This window comes from Salvelinus alpinus, chromosome 19 (genome assembly GCF_045679555.1).
Source record: "Salvelinus alpinus chromosome 19, SLU_Salpinus.1, whole genome shotgun sequence".
In the NCBI taxonomy this organism is placed as follows: domain Eukaryota; kingdom Metazoa; phylum Chordata; class Actinopteri; order Salmoniformes; family Salmonidae; genus Salvelinus; species Salvelinus alpinus.
The window spans coordinates 13,823,139-13,841,553 of NC_092104.1; the positions used below are offsets into that span (position 1 = coordinate 13,823,139).

General features: G+C 42.9%; 1 protein-coding gene across 14 annotated transcripts in view; it reads left to right on the forward strand.

Moving 5' to 3' along the window:
• The window catches only part of LOC139545029 (potassium channel subfamily T member 1-like), a 197,393-nt gene that overhangs the window by 24,883 nt on the left and 154,095 nt on the right, over nt 1-18,415 (forward strand). For 5 of the 14 annotated variants that reach the window (XR_011668983.1, XM_071352367.1, XM_071352372.1 and 2 more), the window contains exon 1: nt 6,802-6,950. The exons of the other annotated variants lie outside the window; for them this stretch is intronic. Coding sequence is in view for 4 of the 5 variants with exons in the window: in XM_071352367.1 (XP_071208468.1) it covers nt 6,802-6,950 (149 nt within the window). In the remaining variant the exon portion in view is untranslated. Of the gene's footprint in view, nt 1-6,801; nt 6,951-18,415 lie in introns of those variants that run through there. 14 annotated transcript variants of the gene reach the window in all.

Below are 18,415 nucleotides of genomic sequence, written 5' to 3' on the forward strand. Positions count from 1 at the left end.
CTAAACAACATTCTATGACTTTAATGACGGTCGTAAACTTTCTCTCTCGTGCACTGCAGTATGGAGAAGTCAAAAATCCTTTGTGTGTAAAGAGAGAATCTTGCCAAAAACTTCAAACATCAAAAGATTGGGCATTGGAAGATTAGTTCTCAAATCCACATGCCTGGAATGGTTGGTGGGGATCCAAACGATGCAGCCTGTCAAAAGTGTATTGTTTTGTGATATCATTAAGGACGGTGTAACTAAATAACTGTACCTCTACAAATGAGTTATCAGGTTTACATGTCACGCCCTGATCTGTTTCACCTGTCCTTGTGCTTGACTCCACCCCCCCTCCAGGTGTCGCCCATCTTCCCCATTATCCCTTGGGTACTTATTATCCCTTGGGTACTTATACCTGTGTTCTCTGTTTGTCTGTTGCCAGTTCGTCTTGTTTGTCAAGTCAACCAGCATTTTTCATCTCAGCTCCTGCTTCTACCCAGTCTCTTTTTTTCTCTCGCCCTCCTGGTTTTGACCCTTGCCTGTCCCATCTCTGAGCTCGCCTGCCTGTCCACTCTGCCTGCCCCTGAGCCTGCCTGCCGTCCTGTACGAAATGGTAAGACCCTCTGAAACTCGACAAGTGCAGAAGGCGAAGACTATACCAGACATTCTCAGTCTGCAGCTGGGTAATGTAAAGTAGTCTAGAACTTTGACCAAAGACACAAGGAAGATCTTATCAAAGGAACGAACAGTCAGAGACAAAGAGGCCTACAACTGAGGACATTGTGACCTCTGGTGGACAACGAGAGACTTACACAACCAGAGACTTTCTGTCTAACTATTTGTCACAGACGGATCGAGTGGTTTCAACAGAGAGAAGCTAAGCTAAATATATTTTGCATTTCTAAATCCCCATGACTGGTATGATAACAATATATTCTGATATATTCTTGAGTTAATTCAGGAAACAGTAACTCATTAAAACAAACTTTGTCCGTGGTGCCCCAAGTTACTAATGAATTCATTGTTACATTATTAATTTAATCACGTAATAATTAAACATAGTTAATTTATTTGATAAAATAGCCGTCATCACATTAATGATAGTCACGATACGACTCTGGTCTGATGAAACCAAGATGTGGAAAAAGTCAAGGGGTCTAAATACTTTCCGAATGCACTGTGTATATGTGTGGATATGTGTGGATATGTGTGTGGATATGTGTGTGGATATGTGTGGATATGTGTGTGGATATGTGTGGATATGTGTTTTTGTCCATAGTGGCAGTGGTGTTGACTAGGTAGCCTGTCTCCCTCTCTGGCCATGTTATGTTGAAGCAGACAGCTGTGATGTCTGCTTGAAGCTGTTTGGTTCTAATTTGTTTTGACAGACCAGTGGTACTGTGGCTCTCTGCTCCCATCTGCAGCCTAGAATGAGGTAGGGAGGCAGACTGCTATTCTGGCTGAAAATTAGCCTTTTTTTCAGTGTCTGAATGTGGTCGTTTTAAGGGGACCTTTCTGCCCCAATCCCAAACGGCCCATTATCAATTATCTGACGGTTCAATCTGCTGACTGTTCAACTTCCTGACTGTTCAACTTCCTGACTGTTCAATATGCTGACGGTTCAACTTCCTGACTGTTCAACTTCCTGAAGGTTCAACTTCCTGACTGTTCAATCAGCTGACTGTTCAACTTCCTGACTGTTCAATCAGCTGACTGTTCAAATTCCTGAATGTTCAATCAGCTGACTGTTCAACTTCTGACTGTTCAACTTCCTGACTGTTCAACCTGCTGACTGTTCAACTTCCTGAATGTTCAATCAGCTGACTGTTCAACTTCCTGACTGTTCAACTTCCTGACTGTTCAACCTGCTGACTGTTCAACTTCCTGAATGTTCAATCAGCTGACTGTTCAACTTCCTGACTGTTCAACTTCCTGACTGTTCAATCAGCTGACTGTTCAACCTGCTGACTGGTGAATCAAATCAAATCAAAGTTTATTTGTCACGTGCGCCGAATACAACAGGTGTAGACCTTACAGTGAAATGCTTACTTACAGGCTCTAACCAATAGTGCAAAAAAAGGTATTAGGTGAACAATAGGTAGGTAAAGAAATAAAACAACAGTAAAAAGACAGGCTATATACAGTAGCAAGGCTATAAAAGTAGCGAGGCTAGTATGCACATGTAGATATGGTTAAAGTGACTATGCATATAAGATGAACAGAGAGTAGCAGTAGTGTAAAAGAGGGGTTGGTGGGTGTTGAGTGGCGGGACACAATGCATATAGCCCAGTTAGCCAATGTGCGGGAGCACTGGTTGGTCGGCCCAATTGAGGTAGTATGTACATGAATGTATAGTTAAAGTGACTGTGCATATATGATAAACAGAGAGTAAAAGCAGCGTAAAAAGAGGGGTTGGGGAGGGAAACAATGCAAATAGTCCGGGTAGCCATTTGATTACCTGTTCAGGAGTCTTATGGCTTGGGGGTAGAAGCTGTTTCGAAGCCTCTTGGACCTAGACTTGACGTTCCAGTACTGCTTGCCGTGCGGTAGCAGAGAGAACAGTCTATGACTTGGGTGGCTGGAGTCTTTGACAATTTTTAGGGCCTTCCTCTGACACCGCCTGGTGTAGAGGTCCTGGATGGCAGGCAGCTTAGCCCCAGTGATGTACTGGGCCGTACGCACTACCCTCTGTAGTGCCTTGCGGTCAGAGGCCGAGCGCAATTGCCGTACCAGGCAGTGATGCAACCAGTCAGGATGCTCTCGATGTTGCAGCTGTAGAACCTTTTGAGGATCTCAGGACCCATGACAAATCTTTTTAGTTTTCTTAGGGGGAATAGGCTTTGTCGTGCCCTCTTCACGACTGTCTTGGTGTGTTTGGACCATTCTAGTTTGTTGTTGATGTGGACACCAAGGAATTTGACTATTCAATCAGCTGACTGTTGAATCTGCTGACTGTTCAATCTGCTGACTATTGAAATTTCTGACTGTTGAATCTGCTGACTGTTCAACTTGCTGACTGTTCAATCAGCTGACTGTTCAAATTGCTGACTGTTGAATCTGCTGACTGTTTAACTTGCTGACTGTTCAATCTGCTGACTGTTCAAATTGCTGACAGTTGAATCTGCTAACTGTTTAACTTGCTGACTGTTCAATCTGCTGACTGTTCAAATTGCTGACTGTTGAATCTGCTGACTGTTTAACTTGCTGACTGTTCATTCAGCTGACTTCAAATTGCTGACTGTTGAATCGGCTAACTGTTTAACTTGCTGACTGTTCAATCTGCTGACTGTTCAAATTGCTGACAGTTGAATCTGCTAACTGTTTAACTTGCTGACTGTTCAATCTGCTGACTGTTCAACCTGCTGACTGTTCAACCTGCTGACTGTTCAATCAGCTGACTGTTCAACCTGCTGACTGTTCAACCTGCTGACTGTTCAACCTGCTGACTGTTCAACCTGCTGACTGTTCAATCAGCTGACTGTTCAACCTGCTGACTGTTCAATCAGCTGACTGTTCAACCTGCTGACTGTTCAACCTGCTGACTGTTCAATCAGCTGACTGTTCAACCTGCTGACTGTTCAACCTGCTGACTGTTCAACCTGCTGACTGTTCAATCAGCTGACTGTTCAACCTGCTGACTGTTCAACCTGCTGACTGTTCAATCAGCTGACTGTTCAACCTGCTGACTGTTCAACCTGCTGACTGTTCAACCTGCTGACTGTTCAATCAGCTGACTGTTCAGTCTGCTAACAACACTACAGTATGTTGTATGTTGTTATTGTATGTTGTTGTAGCAGAGGTGATCTGAAATCACACCATCGTGACGTAGCCCTGCCTGAGCCTCAACAGTAAAGCTCAATAGTTGCTCTTGGACCAGGCTGATTTCCCACTGGTCTAATGGTTAAGATGTTGGGTTCCCAAGCGAGAGTGAATCCCAAATGTTGCATACATATTCACTGATTCAATGAAGCAACTTGTCCTATGAGCTATTGGCCATATTTGCCCATCAAATACTGATTCAAATACAGTTCAGTTGTGTCTGTCTGCTCCTGTTGTTTTATTTGTATTCTACGCTGAGTGGACAAAATATTAAGGACACCTTCCTAAGATTGAGTTGCACCCCACCTTTTTCCCCCAGAACAGCCTAAATTCATCAGTGCATGGACTCTACAAGGTGTCGAAAGTGTTCCATATGTTGACTCCAATGCTTCTCACAGTTGTGTCAAGTTGTCTGGATGTCCTTTGGGTGGTGGACCATTCTTGATACACACAGGAAACTGTTGAGCGTGAAAAACCCAGCAGCGTTGCAGTTCTTGACACAAGCTGGTGCGCCTGGCACCTACTACCATAGCCTGTTCAAAGGCACTTACATTTTTTGTCTTGCCCATTCACCCTCTGAATGGCACACATACACAATCCACGTCTCAATTGTCTCAAGGCTTAAGAATCCCAATTTAACCTGGCTTCTCCCCCTTCATCTACACTGATTGAAGTGGATTTAAGAAGTGACATCAATAAGGGATCATAGCTTTCATCTGGATTTACCTGGTCAGTCTATGTCATGGAAAGAACAGGTGTTCATAATGTTGTTTACACTAAGTGTAAATCGGCAGTTGTTCCAGTATACATATTTACAGCTACATTATATTTGCCATATTTGCCCATCATTCAGTTGTCTCCTTCTGGTAGCTTGCTGCTGCTAGCTTGCTGCTACTGCTCAGTGTCTGTAAGGCTGGAGTTAGACCTGCAGTTCTCTCCATCACCAACAGGTGTCTCTGTGCAGTCTGTGTACTCTACTCAGCACATATTTTCCTCCTCATCCCTTTAACATCCTTCATTCTAAATGACTTTTTTCTTTTTTCTTGCACTACCTTCCATCTCCATCACATTTATATCACACGTCCCTTCGTCTCTATTCCATTTATATCACACTTCCCTTCGTCTCCATCACATTTATATCACACTTCCCTTCGTCTCCATCACATTTATATCACACTTCCCTTCGTCTTTATCACATTTATATCACACTTCCCTTCGTCTCTATCACATTTATATCACACTTCCCTTCGTCTCCATCACATTTATATCACACTTCCCTTCGTCTTTATCACATTTATATCACACTTCCCTTCGTCTCCATCACATTTATATCACACTTCCCTTCGTCTTTATCACATTTATATCACACTTCCCTTCGTCTTTATCACATTTATATCACACTTCCCTTCATCTCCATCACATTTATATCACACGTCCCTTCGTCTCCATCACATTTATATCACACTTCCCTTCGTCTCCATCACATTTATATCACACTTCCCTTCGTCTTTATCACATTTATATCACACTTCCCTTCGTCTCCATCACATTTATATCACACTTCCCTTCGTCTCCATCACATTTATATCACACGTCCCTTCGTCTCCATCACATTTATATCACACTTCCCTTCGTCTCCATCACATTTATATCACACTTCCCTTCGTCTCCATCACATTTATATCACACTTCCCTTCGTCTTTATCACATTTATATCACACTTCCCTTCGTCTTTATCACATTTATATCACACGTCCCTTCGTCTCCATCACATTTATATCACACGTCCCTTCGTCTCCATCACATTTATATCACACTTCCCTTCGTCTACATCACATTTTATTCATACTAGAGCTAATCCTCCTTCACTTGTCTTATTCCACTCCAGTTTTCGATAAAAATCCAAACCAAACACAAACATGATGGGTGATATCTTCAATCTGAGTTCGAATAACACATCTACTCATCAATCTACAATGTGTTTGTGACAAGCTGTCTTAGTATTTCCTTTTATTGTCCTCCTCACTACAGAACAAAAGGTTTTAGTAATGTTTTTGTACAATATATTGTGAGGGGGTGAATGTTGAATTTTTGTTTTGGTAGCCTATCATTATGTATTGTAGTAAGTGCATACAAGCATTATATAGTCAATGCAGTGCTCCTGAACACTCCTGAATGGATTTTTTCCATTTTTGTTTCAGAGTTTATAAATCATGTCCTGTATTAAGTGCATACAAGCCTGCTAGTGTGCAGCTGTTCATCATCAGCCTGTGGGTCTGGTGCTGCTGCCTCTGCTTGTTGTGTCTGCAATGTAACTGACTCCTCCATTTAGATGATACTTGAGGCCTTCTGCAGATTTGTCACTGACTGATGTTGATGATTGATTATAGAAGTGGCATGTCTGGTGAGGATTGCTGGTGCATTACTGAGATGTCACAGTATGAATGAGTCAACCATCACTTTTGCTTTGTAAACAAATAACCCACAGTGATTCGATGCATTATGTAAAAGTATTCATAATGCAGTAATGGCACTTTACACTGTACAAATGTAACTGTTAGTACACATCATATTTAGGTGCATCGAATGACATCTGAGACTATTTTAAATGATTATAAAACACATTTGAACACATCCCCCTTTCAAAATCAATGAATAATGTTGCAGCTACAGTTGCAACAAGAAGCGCCAGTCTACTGGGTAGAATGGTTTGACGTTGGGATGACGACTTGAGCTGGCTAAGACGCAACGGAGCACACATCTCTAAAGGATGGAGTGCTGCTGAATCACAAGAAGCTCACAGCACTTTCTCGGAGGATTTAGTAGGCAATTGCAGAAAGGAAGGGGAAGTATACCTTGGTCTTACTTGCAGCGGTAGTGCATTCAGGATGCGGGTTTCACTTTTAGTCGCTGCTGATTCCATTATCTGGTATTGACAAGAGAGAGGTAACATATTGGTAATTCTCCGCTGGAGTTAACTTAGGAGCGGGAGAAGTAAAGATGGCAGGCGCTAAACTCACACCGTCTCCCTCGGAGATAGACCCAGACGTCAAGACCGAGGCCACGAAATCCTCAGAGGAACCGACTTGGGTCAACCCGTCGATGCCGATACGGACGATGGGTTCTTTTGGGAGTGATGCTGGGCAAAGGTACCCCAGATAGACCCGCATGAAGCCGCTGCATGTTTCAGACTCAGAGTACCAGTTCGATATCAAACCTGCAGCATCTTCACAAACCGATGTGGTGTCGCGAGCGCGCAGCGGTAAAGCGCAGTTTAATTATCCCATATAACGTTATAGATCATTATCTTTAGGCAGATAATATGCATTTATCATTAGGCTACATTTATATCGAATATATAGATTCAATAATCGATTATAAGGAAAATATTTGAATGACATAACCGTGGCGCGCCGGGAGGTAGCTGTCTCTGTTCTCATGCTGGAAATATTGACACAGGATATGCTCGGTTTATGAAGCTGATTTATGACAGATTGTCAACACCTACAGCACACAATGGTACTGTTACAGTAGCTCAAATTGGCTCAGTGTTTGACTAAACCATTCTCTTCCTGTGAGTCATATTTTTCTCAGCATCCTATTTAGGTTTTTCTGAGGTTTTCTTTATGTCTGCAGTACATTCTGTGCAAAGCTTATGTAATTCTGAAGATGCTGCAACTCTAACAATGCAATTGTACATGTCTGAAGCAATATCATATATCATGGTAAATGCAGATGTATCGAGGATACAATCGCTGTGTTGGTTGCCACAGGTGAACGTGACACTTTGTATGAATATTTTGCTCATTCTAGTGAGTTAATATATTGTTATCAACATGATAGACTAGCTGCTTTGCAATGCAAACCTCAGGTGATTGTGTATGCATGTGAGTGTGTGTGTAGCCTACATGTCTGTCAGAGCAAATCAGAAATGGCCCTGGAGTAGATTACCTGGGTGCTGTTTCATTAAGGGGGAGATGCAGCTCTCTGTGAATGGGACTACATGGTTTAAGGGGGAGATGCAGCTCTCTGTGAATGGAACTACATGGTTTCTTTAAGGGGGAGATGCAGCTCTCTGTGAATGGGCCTACATGGTTTCATTAAGGGGGAGATACAGCTCTCTGTGAATGGGACAACATGGTTTCATTAAGGGGGAGATGCAGCTCTCTGTGAATGGAACTACATGGTTTCATTAAGGGGGAGATGCAACTCTATGTGAATGGGACTACATGGTTTCATTAAGGGGGAGATACAGCTCTCTGTGAATGGGAGTACATGGTTTCATTAAGGGGGAGATGCAGCTCTCTGTGAATGGGACTACATGGTTTCTTTAAGGGGGAGATGCAGCTCTCTGTGAATGGGACTACATGGTTTCATTAAGGGGGAGGAGATACATATACTCTACATGTGCCTGCCTGAATAAAAGTTGGTCTGGGTGTTAAAATCCCTCTCTTTATCCCAAAACGGTATGCATTTCCACACACACACCATTCTCACCATTCTCATCTAATTTCTCTTAGCGCTCGACTGCAAAATTGAAACAATGGCGTTGGTTGGTCAGAACCCTGCAATAATGTTTAGAGTCTGCTACAGTATTTCTGCTGTTTAGCAAAAGCCGGAGGGGCAAAGCCAGGTTGAGGTTGGTGCAGGGTCAATTTTGTTCATTAGAGCGGTTTGCCACAGTTCCATAATGCCTGTGATGTTTAGTTTGATGTTGCATCCACATACTGTACATGTACCCAGGTAGGCCTACTCTAAAGACCCATGTCCTAAAGACCAGTGCCATCATGAACTATTCACTCATTGACATGCCTGTTAATCATTCTCTCTTACCACAAGACTTCTGTGAAAGCTATTTAAATAAGAATGAGGCTATAGTATACTGCTTATATATACTGCCTTTGAATGATAGACAGTGTCCACTCCACATACAGTCCTTCTTATGTTAGTTTTTCAAAGGCAGGATCTCACATCAATAATACAGGTAGAACTCGAGAGACACAATGCTGCAGCAGCACCATCTGAAAATGCAGCAGTGGCTTTTTGGGGTCTGAGTGAAGTAGCTAGTACACCATAGAACAACTGTAGCAGTTCACAAAGCCTCTGGAGTACCTCCTCTACTCTCCTCAACCCTCACCTCTCCTCTCCTAACCCCTTTCCTCCCCTCTCCTCTCTTCTCTCCTCCTCTCTCATCCCCTCCCCTCCCTCCCCTTCCCCTCTCTTCTCCTTTCCTCCCCTCCCCTCTCCTCTCTTCTCTCCTCCTCTCTCATCCCCTCCCCTCTCCTCTTTTCACCCCTTTCCTCCCTCCCCTTCCCCTCTCACCTCCTCTCCTCCCCTCTTCTCTCTTCAGCCCTACCCTCCCCTGTCCTCTCCTCTCTTCACCCCTCTACTGCCTTCCCCTCCTCTCGTCTCTCCTCTCCTTGCCTCCCCTCAACCCTCTCCTCCCCTCTCTTCTCTCCTCCCCTCTCTCCTCCCCTCTCTTATCTCCTCTCCTCCCCTCTCTCCTCCCCTCCCCTCACCTCTCCTCCCCTGTCCTGTACTCTCCTCCCCTCTCTCCTCCCCTCCCCTCAACCCTCTCCTCCCCTCTCCTCTCTCCTCCCCTCCCCTCCCCACTCCTCCCCTCACTTCTCCTCCCCTGTCCTGTACTCTCCAGTCCACCCTGCCTACTTAGTTTGTATCCCCTGTTATTGTTAATCCACCTGACAGACTCACAGAGATACAGAGAGATGTCATGGTGTGTTAGAGATCCAGGGATGTCACTCTAAACGGAGATGCAAGTGGCACAGACAGACAGACAGACAGACAGACAGACAGACAGACAGACAGACAGACAGACAGACAGACAGACAGACAGACAGAGAGAGAGAGAGAGAGAGAGAGAGAGAGAGAGAGAGAGAGAGAGAGAGAGAGAGAGAGAGAGAGAGAGAGAGAGAGAGAGAGAGAGAGAGAGAGAGAGAGAGAGAGAGAGAGAGAGAGAGAGAGAGAGAGAGAGAGAGAGAGAGAGAGAGAGAGAGAGAGAGAGAGAGAGAGAGAGAGAGAGAGAGAGAGAGAGAGAGAGAGAGAGAGAGAGAGAGAGAGAGAGAGAGAGAGAGAGAGAGAGAGAGAGAGAGAGAGAGAGAGAGAGAGAGAGAGAGAGAGAGAGAGAGAGAGAGAGAGAGAGAGAGAGAGAGAGAGAGAGCCCTGGGCTCTGAGACAAGATAACATTTGGGAAGCTTATAGAGAAGCCCGGTATGTGTGAGTGTTTCACACATAGTCCCCATCACAGCTAGCAGGAACAAGATGGTTGTTTTTAGATGTTGCTGATGATATTGATGGTGTTTATGACTCGGAGCCCATGCAGCTTTACATACTCAGTCACCAAAGCCTCTTGAGTGAGTTTGATGAAACAAAAAAGACAGAGGAAGTTTGTGCATCTGTATCCCTACAGAACCAATTGAGATGTTACTCAAGTTTGATACATTAGGGATACATTATATAATGATTATGGGAATATGCTATGTGTTATGCTTTCAAAACTTGTGCCCCATGCCTGGTAACTAAAAAGACAGATTAAGTTACTCATGTTTAATATGCACCAGGGAAAAATAATGTTCCTAATCATGAAAAAATATATGAAGTGCATGGGCACCTACAAGCTCTGTTGAGATGTGACTTACTCATATTTGTCATGTTATAGGGAGGGATAGAAAAATGTATACTGTAGCTAACTACCTCCTCCAGATTCCTCCTCCAGATTCTAGAGCACCAAGCAACTGGGCTTTTATCTCATTATGATCCTCATCATTAGATCTTCTTTACTACCACTCACCCATTCACCCACTCCCCTATTCACCCATTCCCCCTTTCCCCCACTCACCCATTCACCCACTCCCCTACTCACCCATTCACCCACTCCCCTATTCACCCATTCCCCCTTTTCCCCACTCACCCATTCACCCACTCCCCTATTCACCCATTCCCCCTTTCCCCCACTCACCCATTCACCCACTCCCCTACTCACCCATTCACCCTTTTCCCCACTCACCCACTCCCCCACTCAACCATTCCCCCTTTCGCCCACTCACCCATTCACCCATTCACCCACTCACCCATTCCCCCACTCACCCATTCCCCCACCCACCCATTCACCCACTCACCCATTCACCCACTCCACCACCCACCCATTCACCCTCTCACCCATTCCCCCACTCACCCATTCCCCCACTCACCCATTCCCCCACTCACCCATTCTCCCACCCACCCATTCACCATCTCACCCATTCACCCACTCCCCCACCCACCCATTCACCCTCTCACCCATTCCCCCACTCTCAAATCTAGGAGAACAATTAAAATATTTGAGTGTTTTAATGATAAGAAATTACAAAACATTCATGAATAAAAGTTTTTGGGAGTAATCCATGCTCAATCAAGCGCAACCATTAGGTGAGACAAACATTTTCAGTTTCCCCTTTAAGGGATGGGTCGTTACCATGGTAACTTGGGGCACTAGCTTGTCTGTGATTTAAAAAAAATCTGCCTAGCAGCAGACCGTTGCAGCAAACTCAAACTAACATTGAAAAACTACCTAGCGAGTGAACAAAACGATGTAATGCAGTCAATCTTTCCTCTACTTTGAGCTAGCAGAGATTGACATGCATGTTATTGATGTTAACTCTCTGTGTACATTTAAAGGCCAGCCGTGCTGCTCTGTTCTGGGCCAACTGTAATTTGCCTATGTCCCTCTTTGTGGCACTTGTATCAAGTTTCAGTACCGGTGTCACGGATCCCTCCGGAACTTTCATTGCACACATCTGTCCCCTATTCCCACTGATTGTATTTGTATATATGTGCCCTTTGGTTTCCATTGGGCGGTTGATTATTGTTACAATGTCCGTTGGCGTGTGTGAGTACCTGTGCTGTGTGTTTTGGACTTTCCCGCCCTTATGGATTGCGCAGATGATTACGTGTCTCGTCCCGTGTGGAATCATTGTGCGCGTGTGTTATTTATTCGAGGTACTCCTCACTCTTTTGTTTGGGTTTCTACCCTGTGTTTTGTTACGTGTTTGTTTGGTCTTCGTCCCCGTGCACGCCGTAATTTGGGTGCAATAAAAAAAACTATTACGCATTCCTGCGTCTGACCCTTCATACCAACATGACAACCGAGTTTCACTATCCAGAGTCCCTGGAAATACCAAAAATATTGGAAGTTCCCATTAAAGCGTTTAAAACCAAAATGTGCTCACTATGCCAGGGTTCACCCCAAATAAGGTCACTGTGCCACCTTTTCGGCTTGGCTGCACCACTAGTGAAGATTTTAGAGCAAATGAAACTGATAACCTATGTAGTAATGATAAAGTAACTATCTTTGATCGACATTGTTGTGAATTGCGAAACCGGCCGTTCATAAATTCCCATCGTTATCATGTTCCTCGACTAATTCAGCACATTTCAGCAGGAAGCTATCTCCACATAGAGTGTGCACAGGACGCACATAGCGCACCCAAAGTATAGCGTTGTCGAATCGTAATAACTTTGTAACGGCACTCAGACAAAATTCAAATGACCAAAGTTGCTAAGCCTGTTAGATAACCGCCTTCAACATATGATAGAATATCTCTTATATTTCGCAAAATCAAGTTGATGATTATACGGATAGCAGATCAGCTCATGAATAACAGAGAGAGGACATGTTTTAAATGTCAAGGTATCTTGGGGACCAACTGTTTACCATATGGAGAGGAGGGGAGGGGAGGGGAGGAGAGGGGTGAAGAGAGGAGAGGAGGAGAGGGGAGGAGAGGGGAAGGGAAGGGGAGGGAGGAGAGAGGAGAAGACAAGAGAGGAGGGGAGGGGAGGAGGAGGAGAGGGGTGAAGAGAGGAGAAGAGAAGAGAGGAGAGGGGAGGGGATGAGAGAGGAGGAGAGAAGAGAGGGGAGGAGAGGCGAGGGAAGGAAAGGAGAGGTGAGGAGAGGTGAGGGTTGAGGAGACGGGAGGGGAAGGGTGGGGGTAATATCCATATCTACTCTCATACCGTTTGTTGATTATCATTTTTCTACCAAAGCTCTCTTATGGGCAGCAAGTATGAGACAGCGCAGAGAAGCGGAGGAAATGTTATTGCTCTATTTTGGCATGCATAGTAGGCCAGAGACATGCTTTTATAATGCAACTTATGGATTACAGAAGACAGGAGTCAGGAATTTGTGTTTCAGTAGGATTGGGACTGGAAAGGAAACTTGCCTAGACCTCATGCCTCTGAATTGTTATCAGACTTCATGTCTGTGACAGAGATGCCTGTAGTGAATTGTGCATAGGCCTATCACATTTGTGACTGTGAAGTCAAAGAGGCACATGTTATTTTATAGACTGTATTGTAGGGGTTTCCTGTAGCGTTTATGAACTGCATTTGGGTCGCGTGTGCAGTCTGGTAGGGTCAATTATGCATGTGCTTTGAATTTGTGGCAACTTTGTGTGAAGGCTTCTATTAAAGAACACCCTCCCATTCACCCACTCACCCATTCCCTCACTCACCCATTCACCCACTCCCCCACTTACCTATTCCCACACTCACCCACTCACCCATTCACCTATTCCCCCACTCGCCTATTCCCCCACTCACCCATTCCTTCATTCACCCATTCCCCCACTCTCCCATTCCCTGTTGCATTGCACAGCCTCAGATATAATAGCCATCTCCTTCACATGGCTTGACATTTGGCACTGCCTCTCCAACTACAGCCTGACATTGTAATGATAATGATGGTAATGATGATATATTTCATTTTCTGTGTAGAGCTTTTTCGGATCCCAAGGACACTGTGCCCGTACATGTCATGACAGTGAAGACTGGCTGGATCACACTGCTCTGGTCTCAGTAGTACAAAAGCTTCTGTCTAGGAAAGTCTGCAGGGATAGGAAGGGCTGGATGGATGGATGCTGGTGAGGGATTGCAGAGGATTTTAGTTTGTTTCTCTGCTGGCCGTGGCTGCTGCCTAAGTGAGGAGAGGGCTATGGCTGAAAACAATGTCCTTTCTGTTTTTTATTTTGCAGATACAAATTATATCCCCACACCTCCAGAGCACCTTGTTTAGGGGTTACCTTGTTAAATACTAGAGCTTGTTAGTCGATTGAACTCAATGCTGTATTTTTTTCCTTTAGAGGGAAGAGAGAGCGTGATCTATTATCTATGATCTCTTCTATGATCTATTATTTATGATCTCTTCTAGGGTCTCTTCTAGGATCTATTATCTATGATCTCTTCTAGGATCTAGGATCTCTTCTAGGATCTCTTCTGGGATCTATTATCTATGATCTCTTATCTAGGATCTCTTCTAGGATCTATTATCTATGATCTCTCCTAGGATCTATGTTCTATGATCTCTTTTAGGATCCATTATGATATCTTCTAGGGTCTCTTCTAGGATCTATTATATATGATATGTTCTATGATCTCTTCTATGATCTCTTATCTATGATCTCTTCTATGATCTATTATCTAGGATCTCTTCTAGGATCTCTTATCTAGGATCTCTTCTATGATCTATTATCTAGGATCTCAGATTTTATCTAGGATTTCGAGGATCTATTTTCTAGGATCTCTTCTAGGATCGATTATCTAGGATCTCTTCTGTGATCTATTATCTAGGATCTATTATCTATGATCTCTTCCAGGATCTCTTCTAGGATATATTATCTATGATCTCTTCTAGGATCTATTATCTATGATCTCTCCTAGGATCTCATCTAGGATCTATTATCTAGGATCTCTTCTATGATCTATTATCTAGGATCTAGTATCTATGATCTCTTCTAGGATCTCTTCTATGATCGCTTCTGGGATCTATTATCTATGATCTCTTCTAGAATCTCTTCTATGATCGCTTCTGGGATCTATTATCTATGATCTCTTCTAGAATCTCTTCTATGATCTTTTCTAGGATCTATTATCTATGATCTCTTTTAGGATCTATTATCGATGATCTCTTTTAGGATCTATTATCTAATCTCTTCTAGGATTTATTATCTATGATCTCTTTTAGGATATATTATCTATGATCTTTTCTATGATTTCTTCTAGGATCTGTTATCTATGATCTCTTCTAGGATCTCTTCTAGGATCTATTATCTATGATCTATTCTATGATCTATTATCTAGGATCTCTTCTAGGATCTATTATCTAGGATCTCTTCTATGATATATTATCTATGATCTCTTGTAGGATCTAGTATCTATGATCTCTTCTAGGATCTCTTCTATGATCGCTTCTGGGATCTATTTTCTAGGATGTCTTCTAGGATCTATTATCTATGAACTCTTCTAGAATCTCTTCTATGATCTCTTCTAGGATCTATCATCTATGATCTCTTCTAGGATCTATTATCTATGATCTCTTCTAGGATCTAGTATCTATGCTCTCTTCTAGCATCTCTTCTATGATTGCTTCTGGGATCTATTTTCTATGATCTCTTCTAGGATCTATTATCTATGATCTCTTCTAGAATATCTTCTATGATCTATGATCTCTTCTAGGATCTAGGATCTATTATCTATGATCTCTTTTAGGATCTATTATCTATGATCTCTTCTAGGATCTATTATCTATGATCTATTTTAGGATCTATTATCTATGATCTCTTCTATGATCTATTATCTATGATCTCTCCTAGGATCTATGTTATATGATCTCTTCTATGATCTATTATCTAGGATCTATTCTAGGATCTATTATCTATGATCTCTTCTTGGATCTATTATCTAGGATCTCTTCTAGGATCTATTATCTAGGATCTCTTCTATGATCTATTATCTATGATCTCTTCTAGGATCTAGTATCTATGATCTCTTCTAGGATATCTTCTATGATCTCTTCTAGGATCTATTATCTATGATCTCTTCTAGAATCTCTTCTATGATCTCTTCTAGGATCTCTTCTAGGATCTATTATCTATGATCTCTTCTAGGATCTCTTCTATGATCGCTTCTGGGATCTATTTTCTATGATCTCTTCTAGGATCTCTTTTAGGATCTATTATCTATGATCTCTTCTAGGATCTATTATCTATGACCTCTTCTAGAATCTATGATCTCTTCTAGGATCTATTATCTATGATCTCTTCTAGGATCTATTATCTATGATCTCTTTTAGGATCTATTATCTAATCTCTTCTAGGATCTATTATCTATGATCTCTTTTAGGATATATTATCTATGATCTCTTCTATGATTTCTTCTAGGATCTGTTATCTATGATCTCTTCTAGGATCTCTTCTAGGATAGCATGTCTTCTTACCAATTAATCTGTAATCATGTATATGCTCATTAAACTGGCCATTTACTCAATTTAATTGCGATTTTGGTTGCATCTTTAACTGCCTTAATTAGCCTACAACTTATTTGATATTCAACCAGATCTAGAAATCTTCAACTCAATTACCTGCTGCCTCTTTCACTCAGTGTTACTGAAGCTACAGCCTAGAAGGACTTGCAACTGAAATCTCCATCTATGTTGCTGTGCTGGTGCATATTTAAACCGGCTCTTTCTTAATATAACTGTACAGTTATGATGTCCTTGCTTTTGAGCAACTCCATCTTAATGAGCTGTTTTAATGTGGTCCGCTGGGTAAATTATGTAACATTTGTTATCATTAAGGCGGTGTTCATTAAACTGGGGTGGAAGCACTTTCTCATCAATTGACTTGAAAGGCGAAGTAGCCCCCATGGAAACATAGTCGTGATTAGTGCGTTGCGACTTCCTACCCACAATCCCACATTCCTTGATGAAAATGTGCTTTTTAAAAAAGGCTTAAATGGTCAGGTGGAGCTAAAAGCTGCCACAAATACTCACTCAGTACAGAAGTGTGTGTGTGTGCGTGTGCGTGTGCGTGTGTGTGTGTGTGTGTGTGTGTGTGTGTGTGTGTGTGTGTGTGTGTGTGTGTGTGTGTGTGAGCGTGCGTGTGTGTGTGTGTGAGCGTGCCTGTGTGCGTGTAACCCACGTGCGTCTCGGCTGTTTATGTGTGTCCACACATACTACTGTCCATATTACACCCATCCCTGTGCTTGAAAGCATCCGTCAGAGGAGAATCAATAGAGAGAGAGAGGGCATGGCGTTGTCTAACTCAGTCAGACACCACAGTGGGGGAGTTTTATTCCCAGCACAGCCAGTTGCAATGTGAGCTGGATTCCAATGCTAACAAGGAGAGCTGAAAATCATGGGTGATCATAGGTACGTAGAACTACATACAGAACATTCTAGGATCTCGATAGAGCATGGTTATAGACATTGATGTTAAGGAGAGGTCAGAAACACAACATAGAGGGTACAGTGCATAGCGTTCTGAATTAACGGGACAGCCTACTTATACGAGGGCTATTATGGATTAAGATGGTCTATTTAATGTGTTCTGACAGAGACAAGGAGCTACCGACACATTTCAGAAAAGAAAATGCTCTCTTTCTCTCTCTCTCTTTCTTATGTCTCCTTTCTCTCTCTGTTATCTCTCCCTCTCAGGGACACACACAATGCTCAGACAGAACACATGCGTGTACACACTTTATGCATATGCCTTTCGTTGCATATTTAGGTCACTGTACTGTGGATGTTCTGTCCCTTTGGACTATAAGAACAGAGAGTCATTCTTCAGAGATGTTGCCAGAGGTAGGTGTGACTTCAGGAAGCCTTGTTCCAATGGGCATGATGAGCTGTGTCTTTCCCTTGGCTTGTACACCTCTGGAGCACTCAATGCCAAATGCTACTCAGGCTTAGGGAAGTGTAGTTTTGGGGAAACAGATAGAAAACTACAAGTCCCAGCAGCCCTCTAAATGACTGCAGAGACTCTTGTGGTCGGATAACATTTCAATAGGTCCTTGAGAGGACAGGTGACAGAGGATTCAGACAGGTTCAGCAGCATGGATCTGAGTTATTTATCCAATACCTGCAGTGTTTAGCACCAGTTTAGCACTAGCAGTTGTTGTTTTTTTATCAATTAGTTTGCCAGATCTACTGTCAAGGTGAGGTGAAAATCAATTTGTTCCTGCGTTGCATGCCTTGGGGGCTAAAGAGTGTGGCAGTGTTTATGATAGGTTACCTGCATGATTACCAAGACAACAGAAACGTTCAGGCTCTTCTATCGCTCTGTGATGCCTCTGATAGCAGAGGCAGAGATAAAGACAGTGTTTGATGCGGTAGCAGCAGATATGGAATCGACAGAGCTAATTACAGTAAGAACATCTCGGGTATTATGTTTATGTTCATTTCAGAGCCCTGAACTACTGCCATCAAACAGACTGACAATCAAAAAGAGTTGGTGCCAGCAACACCCTGTTACCATGGTGACGTTGGTCTCACTTCATTTAGATAGTTTTGACCTCATACAGTAGATGGTCTGTACCTTGCTCGGACTATCAACAGACTTTCAGTTTCAGTTGGAATTTAATAAATCAAACTGACCGTTTTGATTGATTAGGTGAACATCTTTGTTCTATTCCTGGACAAGAACACCTGACTCAATCACTCAGCTGGGTCATTCCACGAATAGAGTGCCTTTTGGCTAGTGTAATTTAGTCAAAAGGGACTATTTATTTAACCTAATTTTAACATTCTGTCACAAAGAGCAATGTTCAACTAAATAAAAAACATGTA